The sequence below is a fragment of the Stegastes partitus genome, unplaced genomic scaffold (genome assembly GCF_000690725.1).
Source record: "Stegastes partitus isolate 25-593 unplaced genomic scaffold, Stegastes_partitus-1.0.2 Scaffold620, whole genome shotgun sequence".
Classification (NCBI taxonomy): domain Eukaryota; kingdom Metazoa; phylum Chordata; class Actinopteri; family Pomacentridae; genus Stegastes; species Stegastes partitus.
The window spans coordinates 67,080-87,632 of record NW_007578351.1 but is presented as its reverse complement, the minus strand read 5'-3'; the positions used below and the strand labels follow the sequence as shown (position 1 = coordinate 87,632).

Genomic DNA, 20,553 nt, shown 5'->3' with positions numbered 1-20,553 from the left:
TGTCAATGTGGCATTCTGGTAGCTTGAATCTACGGTAAGCCCCTTTCCATGCTTTATCGAAACATCTGAAAGTCCAGTTTCTTCACAAATAGTTCTGGAAACAGAGTGTTGTGAGTCTAGGAACATATAAAACCAAGGTGTGTCAATGTTCTTTTCTGTCTAGTTAAATTTCATCTGTGCTGCTTGCAATGCCAAGGACACGGTAGTATCCTTTTTCTACTTTGACCACATAAACAAAGTTCAACCAGAGCATGCAGACCAGAGCAGTCACCTTCACAGATTCATGGAGACATGATCACATAAATATTGACTGAATATACAGTATATAAAAGGTTATTTGTTCTGTCTTTCAGTCATCTCTTAGTGATGTTTGGTCCCTTGTGTGAGAGGCTGGTGGGAAAGCAAACAGAGCAATTCTAACATTCTACATTTGTTGCAGATGAGGATCTGATTGAGCTGAACGCTAATGTCAACACGCGAGATTAAAACGGTTTGTTTTCGCAAGATACTGAACAGGACCTCTGCTCATTCCTGGTTCTGTCTCCTGGCAAAGAACTGAAAAAATAAGTTACAGATAAAGCTTTCTTTGTCAACATTAAAAACGAGATAGCGAATGGCTTGAGCTTTGATTTCATGATACCGCCATTCATGCACCTTGGTTAGGTCTACTTGCCTCTTTGTATGTACATATAGGGGGATAACAGAAAAGAAAATAAGAGATAAAAAAGATTTCATTGCTGGTTCTCTGTTTTACAGGCAAGGCTGGTGACTGGATGAATCATTTCACTGTTTAACAGGATCAACAGTTTGTAAAACACTATGAAATGATAAAAACACTGACCTTAACTTCCGCACAATTCTATAGTTAATCATAATCACTCGCATTCTTGCCATTATATGAAATACTTACTCAAAAAATAATTAAAACAATATGCAGATTTTGAGTTTACTCATTTTTATTTGAATCCAGACATGAAATGCAGCAAGAAATACAAGAACAAATGTCAAATGAGCAAAAATAAACAGATGAAACTAACACTGTACGTCTGCAAAGTGGCTAGAGACCAGAGGGGGCACATTGATGTGTTTTCTATGGCACATACTGCTTTGTGGGACAACACTACAGGTCCTTGAGGCCATAAAAGCAAAATGGGTAATGATGAGTACCAATACGATGAAATAATACAGGCCCATTGGAATGTAGACAGCAACACAAGGCCATTGTACTGCAAATACTAACAAGTCAAGCATCTCACATCACTGGGAGGTACTGCAGGTCACACCGAGGTAACCAGAAAACAAGTAATGGACTGGCTCTAATCAGGAACAGAAGCATAAGTAGCTGGATTTTAGTCCAAATAATAGTTAATCCACCTTAAAACAAAATGACGTGTGATTAGTACATATTCAAATTGGCATCCCACAGTGGCATTACAGTAAGCAATCTGCGCGAGCATTTTTTTGAATAAAAGTGTTGGAACAAAACCTTTCAAATGTAAGACTCCCCCCCCCAAATATGTTTATCATCATTTAATGAGGGAAAACATAAAACAGAAGTCAAAATGACCACTAACTATACATTTTTGCAAAACCTGCATCATTATTACAATCCTGAGCACAGCCCAGAAAGTCCTTGACTTAACTTCTGCGGTCAAGTATCAACCGTCACCGCTCTGCATGTCCTAAATAGGCCACAATCTGACGTCAAAATAGCATAACTGTCTGGACAGCTCAGACACATAAGCAATACCACTTTAGATTGTCTTTCACAGTAACAACTATGACTATGTTTCAAATACACCTTTATTCATGAACATCAAAAATAACATTTATTTACACTGTTGATTATACATCATATATTTGAAAGATATTTTCCTCTTGAGTAGTAAAATACTTCAGTCTAGTGCTCAGGCTTACAGTTAAGTGCTCTGTTAATGGGTTAGGTCTAGTACAAGACTTCTGAGGTTCATGCCAAGCCAGTCTTGTGTGTTGCAGCCTTGCAAAGCTGTATAGCATGTAATTAGATATCAAACAGTTGGAATTGTTTCATTGCAACTGACAGGATCATCATTGTATTTATTAGTCTTATTCAGACTCTGCAAAAAAAAAATGCAGTTGGATGCTTCAATTACACAAGATTATTGATTGCAAAGCTTTGTCCTGCAGAAAATTAACATGATAAAATGCATAAACCACACAGGAGACTTTCATGTTGAAGTCTGGCAATTTCATCAACAGCTAAAAGCCTCAGCAGCAGTTTCACATGTAAGCATGCGTCTGCATGTTAGTTATGTTTCTGGCTGTTGTTTACTGCCTGCCTCTTTACGTAACCAGTTTTAACATACAAGGCAACCTGGACAAGTACAACGGCAGCAGCGAGTTAAGAGCTTAGATGGAATAATCTGCAGCTGAGTCACTATGATACTAATGCTAAGACGCTAGATGGAGTTAACCCAAATAATGGGTTTATAGAACCATTAAAACTAGCACAGAAACCGACCATGATAGTATATGGCACATCTTTACATCACAAAGCATATATTATGGAAGACAGCAAATAAACTCTATGTAAGCAATTAAACTGACGACTGATGATATGCAGACATTTTTTCATAGAAAGAACAGAAATGGGACTCACAAACACTCAGAGCCACGTTTGTTGTATACCCTTCAAAACGTTGTGGTGCTCAGCATGTTCCCACACATGGAGTTGGGTGACCTAAACCTATCTTTTGCGTTTCATACATTTTGCGAAGATGAAATTCATCACCAACACAAATTTGTAGCCAATCACAAGCACGGACCAGCTGAAGAGCCATCCATAGTATGTATGGTCCCAGTGTACTTTAGATTTTACCAGTGTTGTACAGACAAGAAAAATAGAGACATGATGTGTGAGAGAAAGAGATGGAGAGAGTTAGACAAAAGTGTGCGGTGTTGTTTATCTGTGCTATATCTCCCCATTTTGCTCCCAGAGTAAAGTGTTTACCGGATATCTTTTCCTCAAACGCAGTTGTTAAACCCTTTAGCAAGACAAAAGGCAACTAGGTGATATATTTTATGTCATCACCCAGATCCTCTTTTTCATATTTTCCCTCATCTGAAAACAATTAACTTCAGGCAGTTTAATGATCAAACTATCCCAATACCAGAAGTCCTAACCAAAGTTCTGGGTAGGAACAGTATGTTTGTTTGCTGTGCAGTCACTGGTCCTCCATGGATTACTTCACAAGTCAATAATTTCACTGCTGACACTAGCAGAATCGTCATGTCGACTGACTTCCAGGTAACTGCGTGACCCAACCGGCCTCCCAGCTCTCCCTCGCGCCCTCTCAGAGTCTGGGGTGATAAATGGTCGTGTGTCATCCACTCCATCCTCCCCCAGATGCCCCGTTGACGTTCTAGAGGGGCGTAGTGACACAGGGCAGGACACTGATGAAGGGACACTTCCTACCCCATTCGCAGCCCACCTGTGACCCTGGTGGGATGGCGTGGGGGGAGCAGTAACCTGCCTGCTGGGCACACTGCTGAGGACGCTGCCACCCAGTGGCATGGAAGACTCCGTCGGTGCATCGCTGCTCTCAGAAAGCATCTGAGGGTCACTGTTCCTGCGGAGCCAGGGCCCTTGGCTGACCCCTGAGCCTGGGGAAGGGGATTGTGAGGCCTGATTCAAAGGATGAAACAAGCTCCCTCCTCCAAGCAGGTGTTCTCTGTGCAGAGCCTCATCAATACTACGGGTCAGGTCTATGGGGGAAGGGGGCCGCAGATCAAACTCATAGAGAGACAGGGATGTGTCCCTGTCCTGATCCAGACTGCCACTCACTGAGCGCTGTGGAGGTCGGCCCAAAGCCTGTAGTCTCAGCAGGGAGCCAGTGGAACCATCAGATATACCTCGTTCTGCAGAGTGGCCTCTGTGGTTGCGTCCTCGGTTGCTGTCTTTGACGCAGCGTGGCTGGGCAGTGGCCTGTTCATGGTTCTGGTTCCTTATTAGACTTTTGCTAATGTCAGCTCCAGGACGCTCCTGGCCAGCCCAGTTGTTGGGCACCTCACCTGTTCCTCCTCCTCCTCCCCCTCCTCCTCCCATACCATTACTGTCAGATTTTCTACAGGGCTTCCCTCTCAGGCTCTGGACTATCTTCGACCAGCATGTATGTCTTTGAGTGGAGCCTACAGACTGCCCAGGGGATGGTAGGTCTCCTGCCACTCTGCCATCTTGTCCACCTTCCTCTCTTCCCCCGCAACCATGGGGCCTCCAGAACAACCAGGAACCCAGGAGTAGGAGAGAGAACCCCCAGGCCAATTCAAGGAGCCGGGCCCAGAAATGCACGAGCCACCATCCCCAGTTGAAGCGTGTCCAGTCTCCTAACAGTCCATAAAGCCACAAGGTAGCATGGACATGCAAACCACAACACAATGCCCCCAGAACTGCACAAACTGCCAGCACTCTCCCCAGAATCACTCCTATTCTCCTGCTCCCTGTCCAAGTCTTTCTTCTGGCCTCTCCAGGGACAGCAGGGTGGGGGATAGGAGGGCAGCGTATGCGTGGGAAGATATAGCATAGAAAGCCCAGACAGAGAGTCAGGCCCCAGCACAGGGACAGGACCTGTAGGGTAACAGGCACCAAAGGAGAGAGGGCTGGGGAGAGCAGATCAGCCGCCAGCAGCAGGGTGCACTGCAACACAGCTAACACAGCCACCAGAGGAGGGCGCTCCAGAGTTGAAGGTAACACACTGACTCCTGCCACCCTCAAGGCCAGCAGTGCCAGGGCAGCCTGCGTCCACACCAGCAGATGCAGAGGCAAGTTGTAGAGGGCTGTAACTGCGGGGCGAGGGAGGAATTTTCGTGTGCCATAGGGGTCGATAAGAAAGAGAGCTGCTCTAAGGCCTCCAGCCAGAAATAACAAAGCGTTGGCAAGTGCAAGAGCACCCCGATGAGGACAGTTTGTGCCAGGGGACAGGGTCAGGCCAAGAGCAGCTCCAGCAAACAGGAGGAGGAAGAGGCTTGCTGAGCCATAGACATGTAGTTCCCAGGCAAAAGCCAGCGTCCGGCTCAGATCTCCCCAGTAAAGGAGTGTGCCATTAGGAGAGGGATTGGCACTGGGAGAAGGGGCTGGATTAGTCGTAGAATGGGGAGCTAGGTGAGGACGTCTCAGGAGAAGAGAGCGGTTCCTCTGACTGATACCACTCTGATATGTAGGTCCAAATCTTGAGCGAATGACAGGCACAACACCGGTGGTAGGAGAGGAGGAGGTCCCTAGAAAAAGAGAAAGAAATAGATTTAGTTTTAAAAATCAGATATACGTTAAACAGATATGTTAAATTCTTTGTAAACGCCATTTATCTGCAAAGAAGTAGAGTAACATAAAAGTACATGAAGTACTTTTCAGCACCACTAGAGGGACGTAGCACACCATTTAAAGCTACAACCATTTGATCCTCTGGACTGTGTGTAGTAACTTAATCAGTTTGGCAGAGATGCATTGTCCAAGGTCTAAATGTGTTTTTCAACGCAAAGAGAGATTCTACACAGATAAAGCAAGTTGTACATTTTATATCTATTTAAAAATCATACTGAATTTGTATCAGTCTTTGTCTCTTCACTCTGTGAATATTAGTCTGTTGCTATCATCTGTATAACTGTACATGAATACACAGTGTAGTGTGGAAATAACAAACCTAAACCACAAACAGTGTCTATTTGTACAAAATTTCAAGATATACAGATTACATACAGGCACTAAAATGCCACACAACTCAATGGCAATCAAAAAACACGAAATTACGCCCCTGCAAATACCAGCATACAGGTAAAACAGCAGTCACCCTGTACAAAAAGCTTCAGGTTGATCACCCACATTACACTTACAAACATATCTGTATGAGAAACTCCTAGAAGTAATTGTGTGGCTTAATTGGATTAGATTATGTAATTAACAAGAACATCTTTGTTATGCAACACAGTACAGTGTCACAATGAATTTATGAACCAGGGAAATGCTCTGCTCTGCTCTTTGCAGCATTATAAAATACAAAACAACCTCGTGGGACAAGACACTTTGACTACATGGCATCTCACTCTCTTTCTTTCTCTCTCTAATTTCCTTACGTTCACACACACACACTTCTCTTTGTTCAAGGCACTCCACCCTAACCTCATGCAATACCCTGGAAACACCCACAGCATTATAATCATAGAGCCAATCACAACTGAGCCCTTTGTGAGCAACTCAACTGTAAAGATAACACACACTGTAAAAATAAAAGGATTGTAAAAGGATGCAGAGGAGCCAAGTGAGCATAAGTGTCATAATTTTGAAACACTTTAAAGGAAAAAAGGAAATACATAAAGTATGATGACTCTATACCTGATGTAGAACTAAGAAACCTCTTGCTTAATAGTCTTTCTCTTGAATGATTCTTAGGAACTGTTCTACACATGTTTAAACTCGATGGATGGTGGAAGAATGTGATCAGTGGTAAAACCCTAAAACCGCCACTTGAAGGACATTAAACCCGTCCTCACCCTGTAAAAGACACGAATACAATTGACGCACAGACTAATGAGTCACTCTGACATATGTTTCGCCTTCTCCCCTCAGTCTATTCCTCCCTCTCTCTCTCTCTCTCACTGACACACACACACACTTCACATTCAGGCTTCACACATAGGTGAGCACTGCATACAGATCACAGACACACTTCTTTATTTATGTAAAGGTATGTTTTACTTCCTTCCCTCAGACTTTTTTTTTTTCCCTTACAGGAGCAAGCTCCAGACACATTCCAGATGTGCCGATCACATTACACAGCTGGAGATACTTAAACTTACCCCTACCTTTGAGTTTTCTCTTTAACACACACTGATTTATATATTCACATGTTACAATGAACTAAAAAATGAATATCCTGTTCCATCTCATAGGAAATACACTCATGTTTAGGACCTCGTTACAAATGGGAACACACACACTTAGAGGAGTATCACTGATTTTAGAATGTAACATTAAGTAAGTTTGGCATAGTGGCCAAGCCAGGTTACTACAACTTTGCATTCATGGTGTGACGCAAATGGGCCCAAAAAACATTTTTCCTGTACACAATCCTGGGAAAAAAGGAGTGGCTGTAAAACAGTGAATACATTTTTCTGAATGTCACAAACTACACTTACTCTTTTTATTATCATAATCTGACCACTTTGGTCCAATAACATTCTGAAAGTCTCAAAAACTCTGCACTTCTTCTAACCCTTTGAACTCGAGTTTCTGGGCGTTCCTGGCAAGTGGGCTAATTTCACTGCAATATAAAGTCTTGCTCCTTTATGGAAACAATAAAATCCTGGCTAGAAGAAGGGGAAAAAAAACTCTAAAATGTCTGCTGTGGAGTTTAACAGAGTTATAATACTATAAATCATAAAAAATTAAAGTTGAATGTATTTGATTTATTTATTAAAAAAAAAAAAAAAAAAACTTGAATCAACACATACAACATGTTCTCCAAGTGCCCCAGATGTTACCAATACTGGAAAAAACAGTGACTCTACATACTACAGATATTTTACTGCTTATACTACTTTAATTCCTGTCCACACTTGTCTCCTATCTGCTCTGTGTAAACACAGCCTGCAGTTCAGCCCACTTCAGCTGAAAAGTCCCCGAAACTCTGTCACATGACTGTTGGTGAGTTGCTGAGTCACTAATGGATTCATGAGCAGTGCAGACATTTTTTCTTAACCGAATCTGGTCAGCAAGATGGTTTACTTTTTGACAAAAGTGTTTTTGATTAAATATCATGATGTTAAGATTTGGTTACATTTTCTGATGGAATAAACACATGACAGATGAGTGGTATAGGACCTTGGAAAAGTTAAAAATCCAACAAATGTTTCTGATTTTACAGTTTCCGGCTCTAGAAAAAGGTGTAATTTTAGACATTTAAAAAAACATGTTTTTCAGACCGTTGAGCCAATTTTGGGCTTTAGATGGTTAAGTGAAGTTTTGGACATCACAGCACATTCTCTGTCAGCTCAAACTGGGAAGAACTCTCAAGCTACAGTATGTAAAATTTCAATCAGACTTTCATTCCACTTGAAAGCCAGGTTGGCCAGTGGAGCTTGGACATTCACCAGAAACACATTTATGGCATTTGACAGAGTTTCTGTCTACGTACCTGTGCTGTAGTGGTGCTGCTAGCTCTCCTATGAGAGGCTTCAGGATGTGTCTGTGCTAGTTGTACTTATTCTCTTTATTGCATTTAACATGAGTGTTTGTTAGTCCTAAATTTCTTGTCAAGCTCAGAGCCCATTTGTTCTGTTTACTGCCACCACGGAGAGATAAATCTTGTTCATTTAAAATGTCAGTCTTCAGTGTTTAACAGACTTGCTAATGCCAATATCGCCGCAGATATATGTATGTGAGAGACCCAAACTGGGACTACGGTTCACAACCTGGGGCTAGCCAGTGTTCTACTTTTTATATTCAACGCAGCAGCTGCTACCACAGTCGGGACTGTCAAAACAGACCTCGAAGTCTTGCCTATTATGTCACTGTTAGGGACAAGCCAGTGAATTTGGTTAAACCAAACTAAGCTCATTTTGAACAGAAAGAGAATTGCCTGAAGCATCATATGCCAAAAGAAATCCATGTTTACAGCACAAAAAAATGGCATGTAGTTCTTTTAAATGTGCTCTGTATGAAAGCCTGAATGTTTAAAAGACATTAAGATGTTATTCTCATGGTATCTAAGAGACTGGCTCATGTGCCCCATGTGTCATGCTTTTCCTTTTCCATTCACTTTTCCTCATCTCCCCTCCCTTCATCCCTTTCTCACTGCATCTGGTTTTCATTACTATCCCCACTCCCTGCATTTCTGTGCCTGTACCTTCCTTCTACCACACTTTCGCCCACCCTGTCTACTCTCTCATCTGCATTCCCAACAGTCTCTGTTTTAGACCCCGCTTTTCCCCTCTTGTCTCTTATCTCTTTGCCTGCCTGCAATTCTGCCCCCTCTTCGATCCTGCCTTTTAGTCCTGCTCGTACTTTCCTCCCTCACTGCGTCTACCCCACACAGCTACAACCCCACTTTCCATGGAAAAGTGTCTCTGCTTTTTCCCTGGCTTTGAAGCCTTTTTTTCCTCAAATTCTTCCACTGAGAAAGTCCCAGCTGCACAAATAACTCCATTTTAAATTATCAGAGGACAAAGGAAACTCTAAAACTAGTCCACTACAGAACACAAGACCCTTGTTTCTTACCTGTGCTCGACAACTGCACAGTTGTGCTTGCTGTATGCCTTCCAACTTGTACTGTTATGCTGTGTTGAGATGTTGTTCTTGAGGATGTTCTCACAGCCTCCTGTGTGGTAGGAAGCACACCAGTTGTAGATGTGTTTGACATTTGTGGTGTTGTGGTGTTTGAATGTGAACTCTTCTGGCTTTGGGCAGTAACTGGATGTCCGGCAGTTGGTGGGTGTTTATCAGCAGAGCCAGTGGTGTTAGACGTGGGTTGGGGTAATGTCACAGCAGCAGAGTCCTGCCTTGGACTAACTCTGGCACTGGAGGGAGTGTTTGCTGCCAGGTCACCTAGAAATTTGAGGGAAAGACCAAATTGTGACATGATGTGACATTCGACCTCTACCCTTTACAGCCTTAAAGCATTCATTCCAACATATATGGTTTCTAACCTGTTAATACTGCAGTCTGAGGTGTTGCCACGGGGGCCAGTGTGCTTCTTGTCTTGGTCTGTAGAGTTGTAGAGATCGTGCTGGTTGTGCTGGTAGTTGTCTGTGCAAACAGGTGAGGTTTCACAGTCTGACTGTCCAGTGATGGGGTTTTTACGTTAGAAACGTTAGATATCACTGTCTGTGCTTGTGGTCGATACTGTGCCATCTCATCATCGACTGTTGGCAGAGGAGCCGGTGATTCCTCCTTCACAAGCGTCACTGTCGGAGAACTGCCTGATCCTAACCCTTGTGAATCGCTGTCCTCATTCTCTTTGACCAATCCCTCCTCTGCTTTCCTTGTCGTCATGGGCTTATCACCTGCAGGCTCAGCTACAGCAGTGGACGGCAAAGTGGGCAGAGGAGGAGTTGAGCCTTTTGTCGTAGCATCCCCCTTTGTGAAAGCCCGGCTGAATGCTAAACTAGCTGTGTCAGTTCTGGGCCTGGAGGCAGTTGGTTGCGTTGCAATTGGCCCACTGCTAAGGTTATGTGTAGAAAGGGCAGATATAAAAGAGGGATTAACCTGTGTGGTTGGGCGGGTCATTTTTTGCCCCTGCTCCACTATATTGATAGTTGTTAGCCTATCCCGGACTGTAGGTCTGATGGGTACATCACTGCGCCCTCTGGGAGGCAAAGAGGGCCAGAATCGAGCGGTCTGCTTGGTTGGTGAAGGTGAAGAGTTGTTAGGCAGGTCCAGATGGGAGAAAGAGGAAGATGAAGCTATGATGGTCTGAGCATCTGAAATATGGAGGAAGGAGAAGGGGAAGGCCAGGAACAGGAGGGACATGGGAGCCATGGTCTGCCTCTGAGCAGTGACTGGTCCCTCTGGATGTCTCAGTCTGTCTGTCACACCATCCTTCCACTGTGTTTCTGTTGAGAAAACCAGACAAGCAAATGTCATAAACACCTCAAACAAGCATAGACTCATAAAAGCATTATGCACATATAAACACATTGTACGGGTTATTTCTGTTGGTTCGGCTCAGGAGAAAAAAACCTGACTTCTTTGTAGACGTTGTAGAGGTCTTGTGGATTTAGCAGCAGCGGTCAAAAGCTCACTAAAACTGAATTCAGGAAATAGTTTGAATCAGTAAGAATCTGTGGTCATATCTAATTTCAGGGGGGACATGTTGCAACTTTTCTAGGCTGATTCAGAGGTCAAGTCACTGAAACTCCCACAGACTTTTAGCAGCTAGACACCAGCGGGCGCACAGGGTGTGGTAAGGTGTATGGTTTCAGAATACATGGCGCATATGCCGACACACAAGCACACACGAAGGGAAGAGTTGAGCCTCTAAGTTATATAACAAGTTGCACCAACAAAATGATCAAGCCAAAAAACCAAAAGGAGTCGCAGATGGTTTCATTCAGTGGCAGATGTCCTCACTATCTGTGTCATGAAATGTTTTTTGGAAGAATATTAGTTTCTTTTTCTTCCAAAGTCTTGATTTTTCTTTGTTCTAAGCAGCAGGACTCTGCTTCCTTTACTGCTAGTGCTGTTTGAGTCATGGAGGCCAAGAGCCGACAGCTGTAACACCGAGTGTGGTGAATCTCAGAGAGCCCAGTGACACATAGAAACCCCCAGGCCCTTGAGGATTACACAATCCTATAAGTCATTGAGCCAAACAGATGCCAGTCACATCCCCCCTAAACAAGCACTTCTTATCAAAAACCAACCCTTTTCTTTTTCTCTAACTTACATAAACCTTGCTTGTTCACACCAGTTTCAATCTATGACTCACAGCAGGAGATAACCTCAGGGAGTCAGGATCATAGTAGAACTTCAGGTGAAACATTAGAAGGGAAACCACAGAAAATAGAAATCACCACCTATAGGTGAGTTCACTCTGCTGCTTATGACTCACTTTGGGTCCATTCACAGCCATGACGTTTAGGTCTTAGAAAAAATGACTGCAGCTGCACACCACGGCTGGCATGTACATTTTACACTCATGAACACGTGTAAAGTGTGAGTAATCAGTATGAGCGTATGGAAAATGTGTTTAAGTGTGTGTGCAGTGAAGTGGGACGTCACAGTGTATACTGTTGGTATGTGTGAAAACTAGACCAGCGTGCTGTTTACTAAGTGTTTGCAGTGCTACACAAGAGCATCTGAAGTGAAAAACTGTCAATGAATACATTAATATAAGTGGTAGTATATCTCAATCTCCACCCACTCACAGTAGCCTCAGCGTTTATTTTTCTTCCTGTCTCAGTTGCCTCTTCTGCTCTCCCTAGTCGGCTGCTGGCCAAGAACCATTTCTCCCTTTTCTTTCTTTTCCTCTTGTACCCCATTTAACTGCTTTAACACAGTCCTACAGCATGCTCCTGGGTAAAAGAGAGCCCTGAAGACAGATATAAGTTAAAAAAAGAAGGAGGGGAATGTATTAATGGCAAGATGAGAAAGTGGTTCACAGAGAGGATGGGCAAGAGAGACGAGAGAGAAATGGAAAAGTGGAGAAGGTGGTGGAGGAGGCATGATGTGATGAAGCTGACAGTGGAGGGTACGATTAAGCGAGGGGGTGACAACTGAGGGGATGTGAGACAAAATGAAGACTGAAAGAAGTCGTGAGGATTGTAAATTTAGATGATGGAGAGAGGGTGGGGGTAGCTAAGTGACAGAAATTTGCAGAAACCAAGGGGCAGAATATTTGAAAAAAAGAGAACTGGACACATGGAAACTATGTTTCAGGACTAACAGGCTTGTTATGGGCCGAGTGCAGATATGACCATCTACCCAGGAGGCATGCAGACAAACTGAGCCTGCTTCACAGGTGTGCCGTTTCTGGCAGTTAAACATAAACAATCTGACTGTTATAACATGGTTTTCAGTAAACATACCAATATCTTGATCCAAAAGCAATTGAGCATGTGTCAGCCTATTTGTATATGTATGAAGGTAGGTAGTAGAGATTAATGAGTCTCAAAAGGCATTTGGCCAAATAAGCTTCAGTGAGAGGGGGAAAACACTTTGCTGCTGTACTTGAAACGCTGTCAGCATTAATCTCATCTCCACGCATTATCCAAAGGCACAAACACACAGACCCACACAGCTGTGGTTCGCCAAAATGTTCTTTTTGACTGGAGCTGGGCAATTTGACTACAATTTTCCACTGAACTAATACAAATGGGGTAAATTTGGGCCGAATGGCAGCTCTTCTCAGCAGTCTGAATCACAGGCCAGGAGCAGGCTTGCCATTTCTAACCACACAACACAGACCAGATCAATCTAACCAGCTGTTTTGGTGTTTGGCATGTATGAAATTCGGCCTCCTCTCAGCCCTCCATGGCACATCTTAGCTTATTGTATCCCATTATCCTTCAGCAATGACTGAAACACACACACACACACACACGCTCTCAGAAATAAGACAGCACATCCCTCTGTGACTGTCCAGGGGGAGAAGGCAGATGGGTGCACAGTCAGTCAGAGTATTTTTATCACGTTCAGCCCCTGGGGGCCAAGGGACACATCACTTTGTATTTCATTTGCACTGTGCATGTGCATGTTGTGTCGATGTCGTCACACTCTCCTGCACAATATGTGCTTTGTCCAGAGCAGGAAATGCCCATGGATAATATCCAATAGTACAGCAGCAAGCAACAATCTGAAGATTACTATAAACTCCTTGCCCACACTATAGACCTGCTGGTTACACAATCATATGACTCAGTACTACAGCAGCTGTTGCTAATCTGCTAATCGTTGCAATGGTGATGTCACGTCTACATGAATGTCTTAATATGAACAGCTAATGTTCAAACTTTGTGTAGGGAACCAAGCACAGGGTGTGGGAGGTGGTGTGGGGGTGCAGTCAAGTGTTTGGAGAATCTCCCTTTTTTTTTTTTTTTTGCAAATGTTCTATGTCGGACTCCAGACAGTCTGACAGTAAAAAATTTCCATTAATTTGAGTGAATATTTCCATGGGCAGACATGAATCTGTGGACAGAAGGATACTTGTGTTTTGAACAAAGGCTGAACCAATGTACACTTGTTTCCCTCAGGGCTGAGTATCGAACTTCAATAGCTTCAGACCAAAAAATTGTCCTAAACACAGAGTGTGGAAAAGCTCGGAATGTCTGGTTAGATTTGTAATCTTGTTTTCTTAGTCGCTGATCAGATAGCTCCTGAATAAAATTACAATTAGGCTAAATTTAGACTGTAATTTTCTTGTTTACTTAATGTCTTGCACAGCTGCTGGTGCTTAGACAACAACATGGAAACCTTTGGCTTCTTTTTAAAAGATTTGCTATATACATATTTTAAATCCACGTTCTGCTACTGCAACTCTGGTACATCTATGCAAATACTGAGATAAAATTTGCATGCTTGCAGCTTGACAAGTGAGTAGGTTGTCTGACACAGTGGGGCTGTCAGCTGAATGTTGATGCTCATATTTTCAATATTTAAATGCTTGAGCAGTTAATGTTAACCATATTTATTGTGTGTTAGGATAAAAACATTTGCTAATTAGCATTAAAAACTAAGTAAAGCTGAGACTGATGGGGATGTCTGCATAGTTATGCATAGATTTTGTCAAAAACTAAAGTACTGGAAAAAATAAATGTATACCTGATGATGGTGTTAGATGAAAAGTCCGGGGATCTCCAAGTTGTAACTTATACTAAAAGAGGTAATAGTCAATCAATAACTGTTCAAATGTTTCACTCATGTAGACATATATTAATCTTATGGTTGCACTAGATGGGAGAAAAATCACAAGATAACCACAGTCAGTGGGATTCATCCTCTGGGGACAATAAATGTCCGTAGCAAATTTCATGGACATCCATCCAGTCATAGACTGAGTGTCCAAAAGCTTAGTGGACTCATCCAATGTAAAGGTGGCTCTCTAATGAGCAGGACTTAATAGTCTGAGCTGAGAAGAAAAGCTTGTTAAGTAATGATAGGAAAGAACATGCACAGAGAAAATGAGAGAAGATATAAACCTTTCGAAAAAGTCTGCTGAGGTACCATAGGAAGGTCACTGAAGACACAGTGGAGATGGGCAGACATGAAGACAGAGGAATAGTAAAAATGAATGGAGAGAAAAAGCTAGCAGAATAAAGGCAGACATAAGCTGGAATAAACCAGCAGAGAGCTGTGTGTCTCTGTGGACCTCTGTGCTGCAACGCAGTTAAGCATTACTGCTCGCCCATCAGCTTGCCGTACAGATGTATAACTTGTTTGTGTTGCGTTATGGAGGGGGAGAGGTGAGACTGTAAAGCAGTGTATGTGTGTGTATTTGTGTGTACGTGAGACAGAGTAAGAAGCAGAGAGAGGGGGGAAATGGAAGAAGGAGTGCGTGTGGTTATGCTGGTATGCGAGTGGTGGGGGAGGTTGCTGGTTTGACCGTTAAAAATTCCACACCTTGAAATAACATATGGATTGCAAACAACTCCCACAATATACTCTCACTACCACATAAAATAATCTCAATAAAACAGGAACCTAACTGTTGTGTTTAAATATTAAGACAAACACAAGCTCTGAACATGCATAAGACAATCTCCAGAAAGTTTTCCAGGTGAGGTCACACAACTTCTACACCTCTGCCTCAGACTAAAGCTGTCCATTTAGCTCTTAAGACAAACCAAAGTCTGTTAAAGATGCCTCTCTCGTGGTGCTCTGCTGCCTGGGGGGGTGTCAAAACTCCAGTGGAGCGACCGACCACACAGAGAGGTCATGCTATATGAGGAGAGGAGGCTCCAGAACCAATCGCTGATGCTTTTGATCCCCAGTTGAAGCGGATGTCCAGCTTAAAAGTGCTGAGCCCTCAACATCTTTGACTGATGTTCCGCCTTCATGCAAGCCACAGATCAAAGGCTGAAGGTCAGCCTTAAAGGGTAAGGCACTTTAACTGCACTGTGACCGCACGCACAAAAACACACACCTAGACAGACACAGTTGTCTGAACACGAGGGTAAACACAGACTGGGAATATGGACACATGATAGGTGACCAAGTAAAGAAAAGCTCACCAGAAATGTTACATTGTCTATACCACTGCAATAAATAGTCATGGCTTTACTCCACAATGATGTTCAAATTAGCACTCACACATTCCCAGAAACACACCCTATAAGATAATGAGTCTGGTGACTGATTGAGACTGCTGCTAAACCATGTCAAGCCGCAAAACACTCTCAGGAAAACAGATTACAGGCATCACAAGTCATAAACTGTTTGCCACTACTGGGGGTTAACCGCAGCTTCACTTCAACCCAGGACTCTCACATTGTTACAGCTGGATGCAATAAAATTGTGTTGTGGGCCAACTACTAAGTTTGTGAGCAAGTTTTCATGTAAAACAAAGTATTAAGTTGTACGTGGATATTCTTGACACATTTACAACTTCAAAAAAATTGAATAATGCAGGTACTGGACCACTTTATCTTTCCAAAGCTAAAAAAGATCCAAAGCCATAAAAGAACTTATGACCAGATCAGGTTTAGTGTTTAAACTTTATTGATATATGGATGTCTTGATGAACTATGCTTTATTTTCCACTATCTGAAGGTCTGTCTGTTCTGTTTTGGCAAGTGTGTCATGTCTGCTGTTAACTTGAATGTATTATTTACCTATCCTGCCAGTTTAAAAGGCTCTGGCTCAATGTATGAGTGAATGATAACTTTTTTAAAAACAAAATAAGCCATTCAAGTACACCTTTTATGGGATACTGAGGCATGCAGTCATGGATCATCTTCTGTCCTGTTACACCCCTTTTCTCTTTCAAAGCCCCTCTTCTCCGTGAAAACACTATCAAAGCAGCCAGTAAATCTTTCTTGAGCTGCTTTAGAAGTGGATAGAGCCTGTTTCTCTTGTCAGAGGATCAGGGTGGGTTGGTTTTTCTCTTGAATTGAAGTCATCTGGCATGGCCCTGTGTTTCATCCAGTAGCACTGTTTGGAGCAGCTCTGCCTGTGCGCTCTGAGAGAGGCGCTTTGGCGCGGTTCCCTTACTTTTGCTTTCTTTCTCCCTGCGCTTGTAAAAGGAACAGATCATCCACAGAAGTGCTGCAGCGGTTATTTCCATGTAGAGCCAGGATAGTTCTGGCAAACACACTGTAAACACACACACAAGACACACAACATGCACCTGCCAGCAGCAGCGGCCCCATAAAGCAATAGTACTCCACTTGTTGCTGTTGCACCAAACTGCACACTGTTTTTCTCTACTTTTCTGATCAGATGGGATTTGCAATTCCTGTGATGTTTGGGGAATTTAGGATTGACATACAAATTAACGAAATAAACAAGCTGGTTGAGTCGGCTATGTTGGCAATAGCTAATAACACTGAACTGAACCGTTACAAAGGATCATGAGCATCTACTGTTGTTAACACGCTTGTAGTTATGCTAATGATACTGTCAGACGTTAGCAAAAAAAAAAGAGACAAACTTTGCTATTGTAAAAGGTTGAGGAAGGTTTGGGATAAAAAATAAAACCCACAAAGCCCCGGATATAACTCTGGTTTTATATATTTCATTCACAGGCTGCCGTTTTCTCAGTTGGTCACGAAAAGCAGTAACGACGTTACGTTACCGTCGTAGCGGCAGCAGGACGCCGTGATGGCTTCAACTGATAAAATTAGCCCAAACTGCCGCTTTCTGTCGCTCACCTTACACCACAGGAACACGCTCCGACTCCCTGTAACTTCGTTCATTGAGTTGACACGGGAAAAACCAGGTACAGATAACAGGAAAAAAAAAGGTACCACAAAGCTTCGGTGTGTTACATGAACGTAGTAACCCGGAGCCGCCGGCCGTTACCGCCGCGGCACAGGTAGCGGCAACGTCACTGCGCAAAGTACCGCCGCATAGCAGCCAAACGTACCTACAGCTCTGCGCGGCTCCTCTCCGATGGCGTCCGCTGCGGCAGGATATCAGGTCCGGGACATACCGATTCAGCGGAGGGAAAGGAGTTTGGAAGGTGCAAGCCCAGGTTCACCGCTTCTCCCCCGCAGGATGGAGATGAAACCGCTCCCGTGTCGACATACAGAGAGGTTCAGCAGCCTTGTGCCGCTGCCAGCTCTCTAGCCATGAGCTAGTACGGAGACGCACGCCCCCTCCGTCCGCTCCATCTCTCTCCACATCGCTCCCTCCCTTCCTTTTTTTTTTTTTTTTTCTTCCTTCCTCGCAAGCGGATCAACACGATTGCCTGCCTACCTACCTAACCAACCTACCGCTTGGCACGCCTGTTACGCAAGAGCGCAGCTTCAAGCCTGAGCGCTTCATCCACCTTTTACCAGAGCAGCCTGTTTAGACTGTGGAAATATGACGACACTGGCACTGACATCATCACAGCTTGCAGTACTATCCAATATTTTTTTTCTTCTTCCTCCTCTCCCTTACATTTATGCTGAACCATTTATGCTCTTCAAAGCTGCTTGTTCAGGTGCTGTGAAAACAGTGACATATGCTCATGGAGACACCTGACATTTCTTGCAGAGTGGTGCAGCAGCAGCAGGGACAATAAGATGAAACTCTAGCCTCCCTCTCCTCTCCTGTCCTCCAGCCACCCTGAGCCAATTTGATACTGTTTCCTCATGCTGCCTCCCCCCCTGGGCTCAATGCCTCTGCTTGAGCCTGATTGTCTCACACAAACACAACATTCTCCAATCTGGACATGCTGTCGAGGCTGCAGCTTTCACCCCGATTGATCCCCAAATCACCTATCCACTGTGTAATTGTCACTTTCATTAGGTCGTTCGGATTGTACAGTGGAGTCCCAGAATAACATGTGCGGCTCAGAGGATTGTACTAATGCCATTGCATTACTACTGAGCCAGCAGGGGACACCGAAGGGTTTGTACAAGTGGATGCTTCAGGATGGTAATCACATTATTGTACACAGATTATGATATATATTCTATAGACAGGGGGATAAGTATTAAAATTCTATTAATACAAAGCACATATAGAAGAACAGGGTGTGGACATTTAGATAAAAGATGGCATGTCATTTATATTATCAGCACAGTGAGCATGCTTTGTGTGTCTCCTTCAGTGTAATTGAGTGCTGTCAGCTGTAACAAGATTGCAGTAATCCGGTGTAACGGGACAAGTATGATTCACAGATGTTCATTAGAAGCGTGAGATATATTTACATCAGTTCGGCCGCTTTCACCCTCATTGTCTTTTAGTAAATACCTAAACATTTATTTTTCAAACTGATTCCCATAAAACCAGACATCCAGACCATCTTCTCTTCAAAAAAACAAAATGTGGCCACTTTTCTCTAAATTACTTTGGATGCAGATATTTTGAATTCCTTTTTTTTCTCGGTCTTCTCCATGCAGTTACATATCCATCTTTCTTTTGACATGATGCATCAGATTTGCTCATTTTTATCCCTCCCGTCCATCTGATGTGGCCTGTATAAGCCTGTAGCTTAATGACCTTTCCTGTCAGATCCAGTTTACTTCTATTACTATGCACTTGTGGGCAAAATACAAATAAATAAATAAATAAATTTAAAAAAAAAGAGCCCGATGAGTCTTTCCTCTTGCACAGGTGTGCTCTCCTCTTGTTTGAATTTTAAACAGGCATGCAGGAGTAGCTCAGGGGTGTTCTAGTCCTTCGGGAAGAGATGAAGGACGTCATAAATGTGAACATTGGCAGTGGCAGGTTGTATCATTGAATAAAATTGGAGCTTTCTTTTCGAATGAACATTATGCAACTTTATTCTTCAATTTTTCACCCCATTAGGACTTATTTTTTTTATCTTATATCTAACCGCTCATCTCTGTTGCAAATTAGTTTGACCTACTGTGGACTACACGGGAGCATATATTCTAATTTTCAATCAAATAATAATAATTTTTCTTATGACTGACAATGAAAAAACCCAAATGAGTGCATGTATACATGGCTGACTTTTACTGAACTAAAGCAGGTCAACCCTGTAACTTACATGTAATCAGCTGACAGCTTTTGATTTATTGGGGCATTTTTAGCACACTTTAAATAAAGTAAGACGGGAGTTGTATTTAAAGCTTGCTAAATTAACAAATTACTTAAAAAGGAGGGACTTCTCTTCTTTGACATATGCTGAAGCCACACATGGAACCCATGCCACCCCACACCCATATATACCGTGGGTAGTGTTTCTGTGCCATCTTTGTCCAGGAATGTGGTGAAAACATTCCACTTAGTCGTTTGAATTGATCCTGGTAGGGGCTCTGAAATCTAACACTGGAGCAGACCAAACTGTTTCTTCCTCCCAATCTATATGGACCTTAATCACAGCCAGCCAAGCAGGGATCCTATCCGATGGTAGAAAGTATTAATTTTCTCCACAAAATAAGCCTCTTTCATTAAGAACAGCCAAGACCCTCATATGCTAACGTCCATCCACACACTCGGAAAAGCTTAAGATCTGAAATACCTCTGCCAGCTTTGTGCTCCGAGTCTTTCTCTCTGTGGCTTCCCTTCATCCTATGGTTGTCTAGACACCAAAGAATAATCTCCCCCATCTCTGGGCCCCAAAGACAGACTTCCATGTGGGAGTCTGTCAGGCTCTCCCACAGCTGCCTCCAGGAGCATTAGATTTCACCACATCTAAGGTAAATCAACATAGATCTCCTAAAATGTTTTATCCATTTTAGGTATTCTATCAGACACTGTTATATAATACTGTTTGTTACCATACAGGAATAATATCATCAATCATTTTTAAGCAGTAGACAGAGAATGTGGAGGTGCATGGAAACCAATTTTGGACTCAGAGCAGAGAAAAACCAACATGGAGCCCAGATATGGAAAAAGATTGCAGTAATAATATAATATGGGCTGTAGCAATATATAATATCTGTGAGCGCTATCTCACAGCATGAGGTTGT

The 20,553-nt window shown here is 43.0% G+C and overlaps 1 protein-coding gene across 3 annotated transcripts; it reads right to left on the bottom strand.

The window, feature by feature from the left end:
* Nucleotides 1–938: 938 nt before the first annotated feature.
* On the bottom strand, nucleotides 939–17,786 carry LOC103362966 (proline-rich transmembrane protein 3). Of its 3 annotated transcripts, none has more exons than XM_008289517.1 (4): nucleotides 17,547–17,786; nucleotides 9,676–10,581; nucleotides 9,248–9,574; nucleotides 939–5,253 (listed from the first exon to the last, which is right to left on the bottom strand). In XM_008289517.1, the coding sequence occupies exons 2-4, from the start codon at nucleotides 10,505–10,507 to the stop codon at nucleotides 3,227–3,229; spliced, it is 3,186 nt and encodes a 1,061-aa protein (XP_008287739.1). In that variant the 5' UTR covers nucleotides 10,508–10,581; nucleotides 17,547–17,786; the 3' UTR covers nucleotides 939–3,226. The 3 variants fall into 3 exon arrangements, with proteins under 3 accessions (XP_008287739.1, XP_008287740.1, XP_008287741.1); XM_008289518.1 differs by having other exon boundaries at nucleotides 17,551–17,786; XM_008289519.1 differs by lacking the exon at nucleotides 17,547–17,786 and adding an exon at nucleotides 17,332–17,385.
* Nucleotides 17,787–20,553: the final 2,767 nt, after the last annotated feature.

What these genes read in the sequence shown, in the direction of transcription:
- LOC103362966 (XM_008289517.1), bottom strand. Translation starts at nt 10,507, where the DNA reads ATGGCTCCCATGTCCCTCCTGTTCCTGGCCTTCCCCTTCTCCTTCCTC. An exon ending in TCAGACTGCAGTATTAACAG is followed by an intron (nt 9,575 to 9,675) that starts GTTAGAAACCAT and finishes TCAAATTTCTAG; the next exon opens with GTGACCTGGCAGCAAACACT. An exon ending in TGTGCAGTTGTCGAGCACAG is followed by an intron (nt 5,254 to 9,247) that starts GTAAGAAACAAG and finishes CTCTTTTTCTAG; the next exon opens with GGACCTCCTCCTCTCCTACC.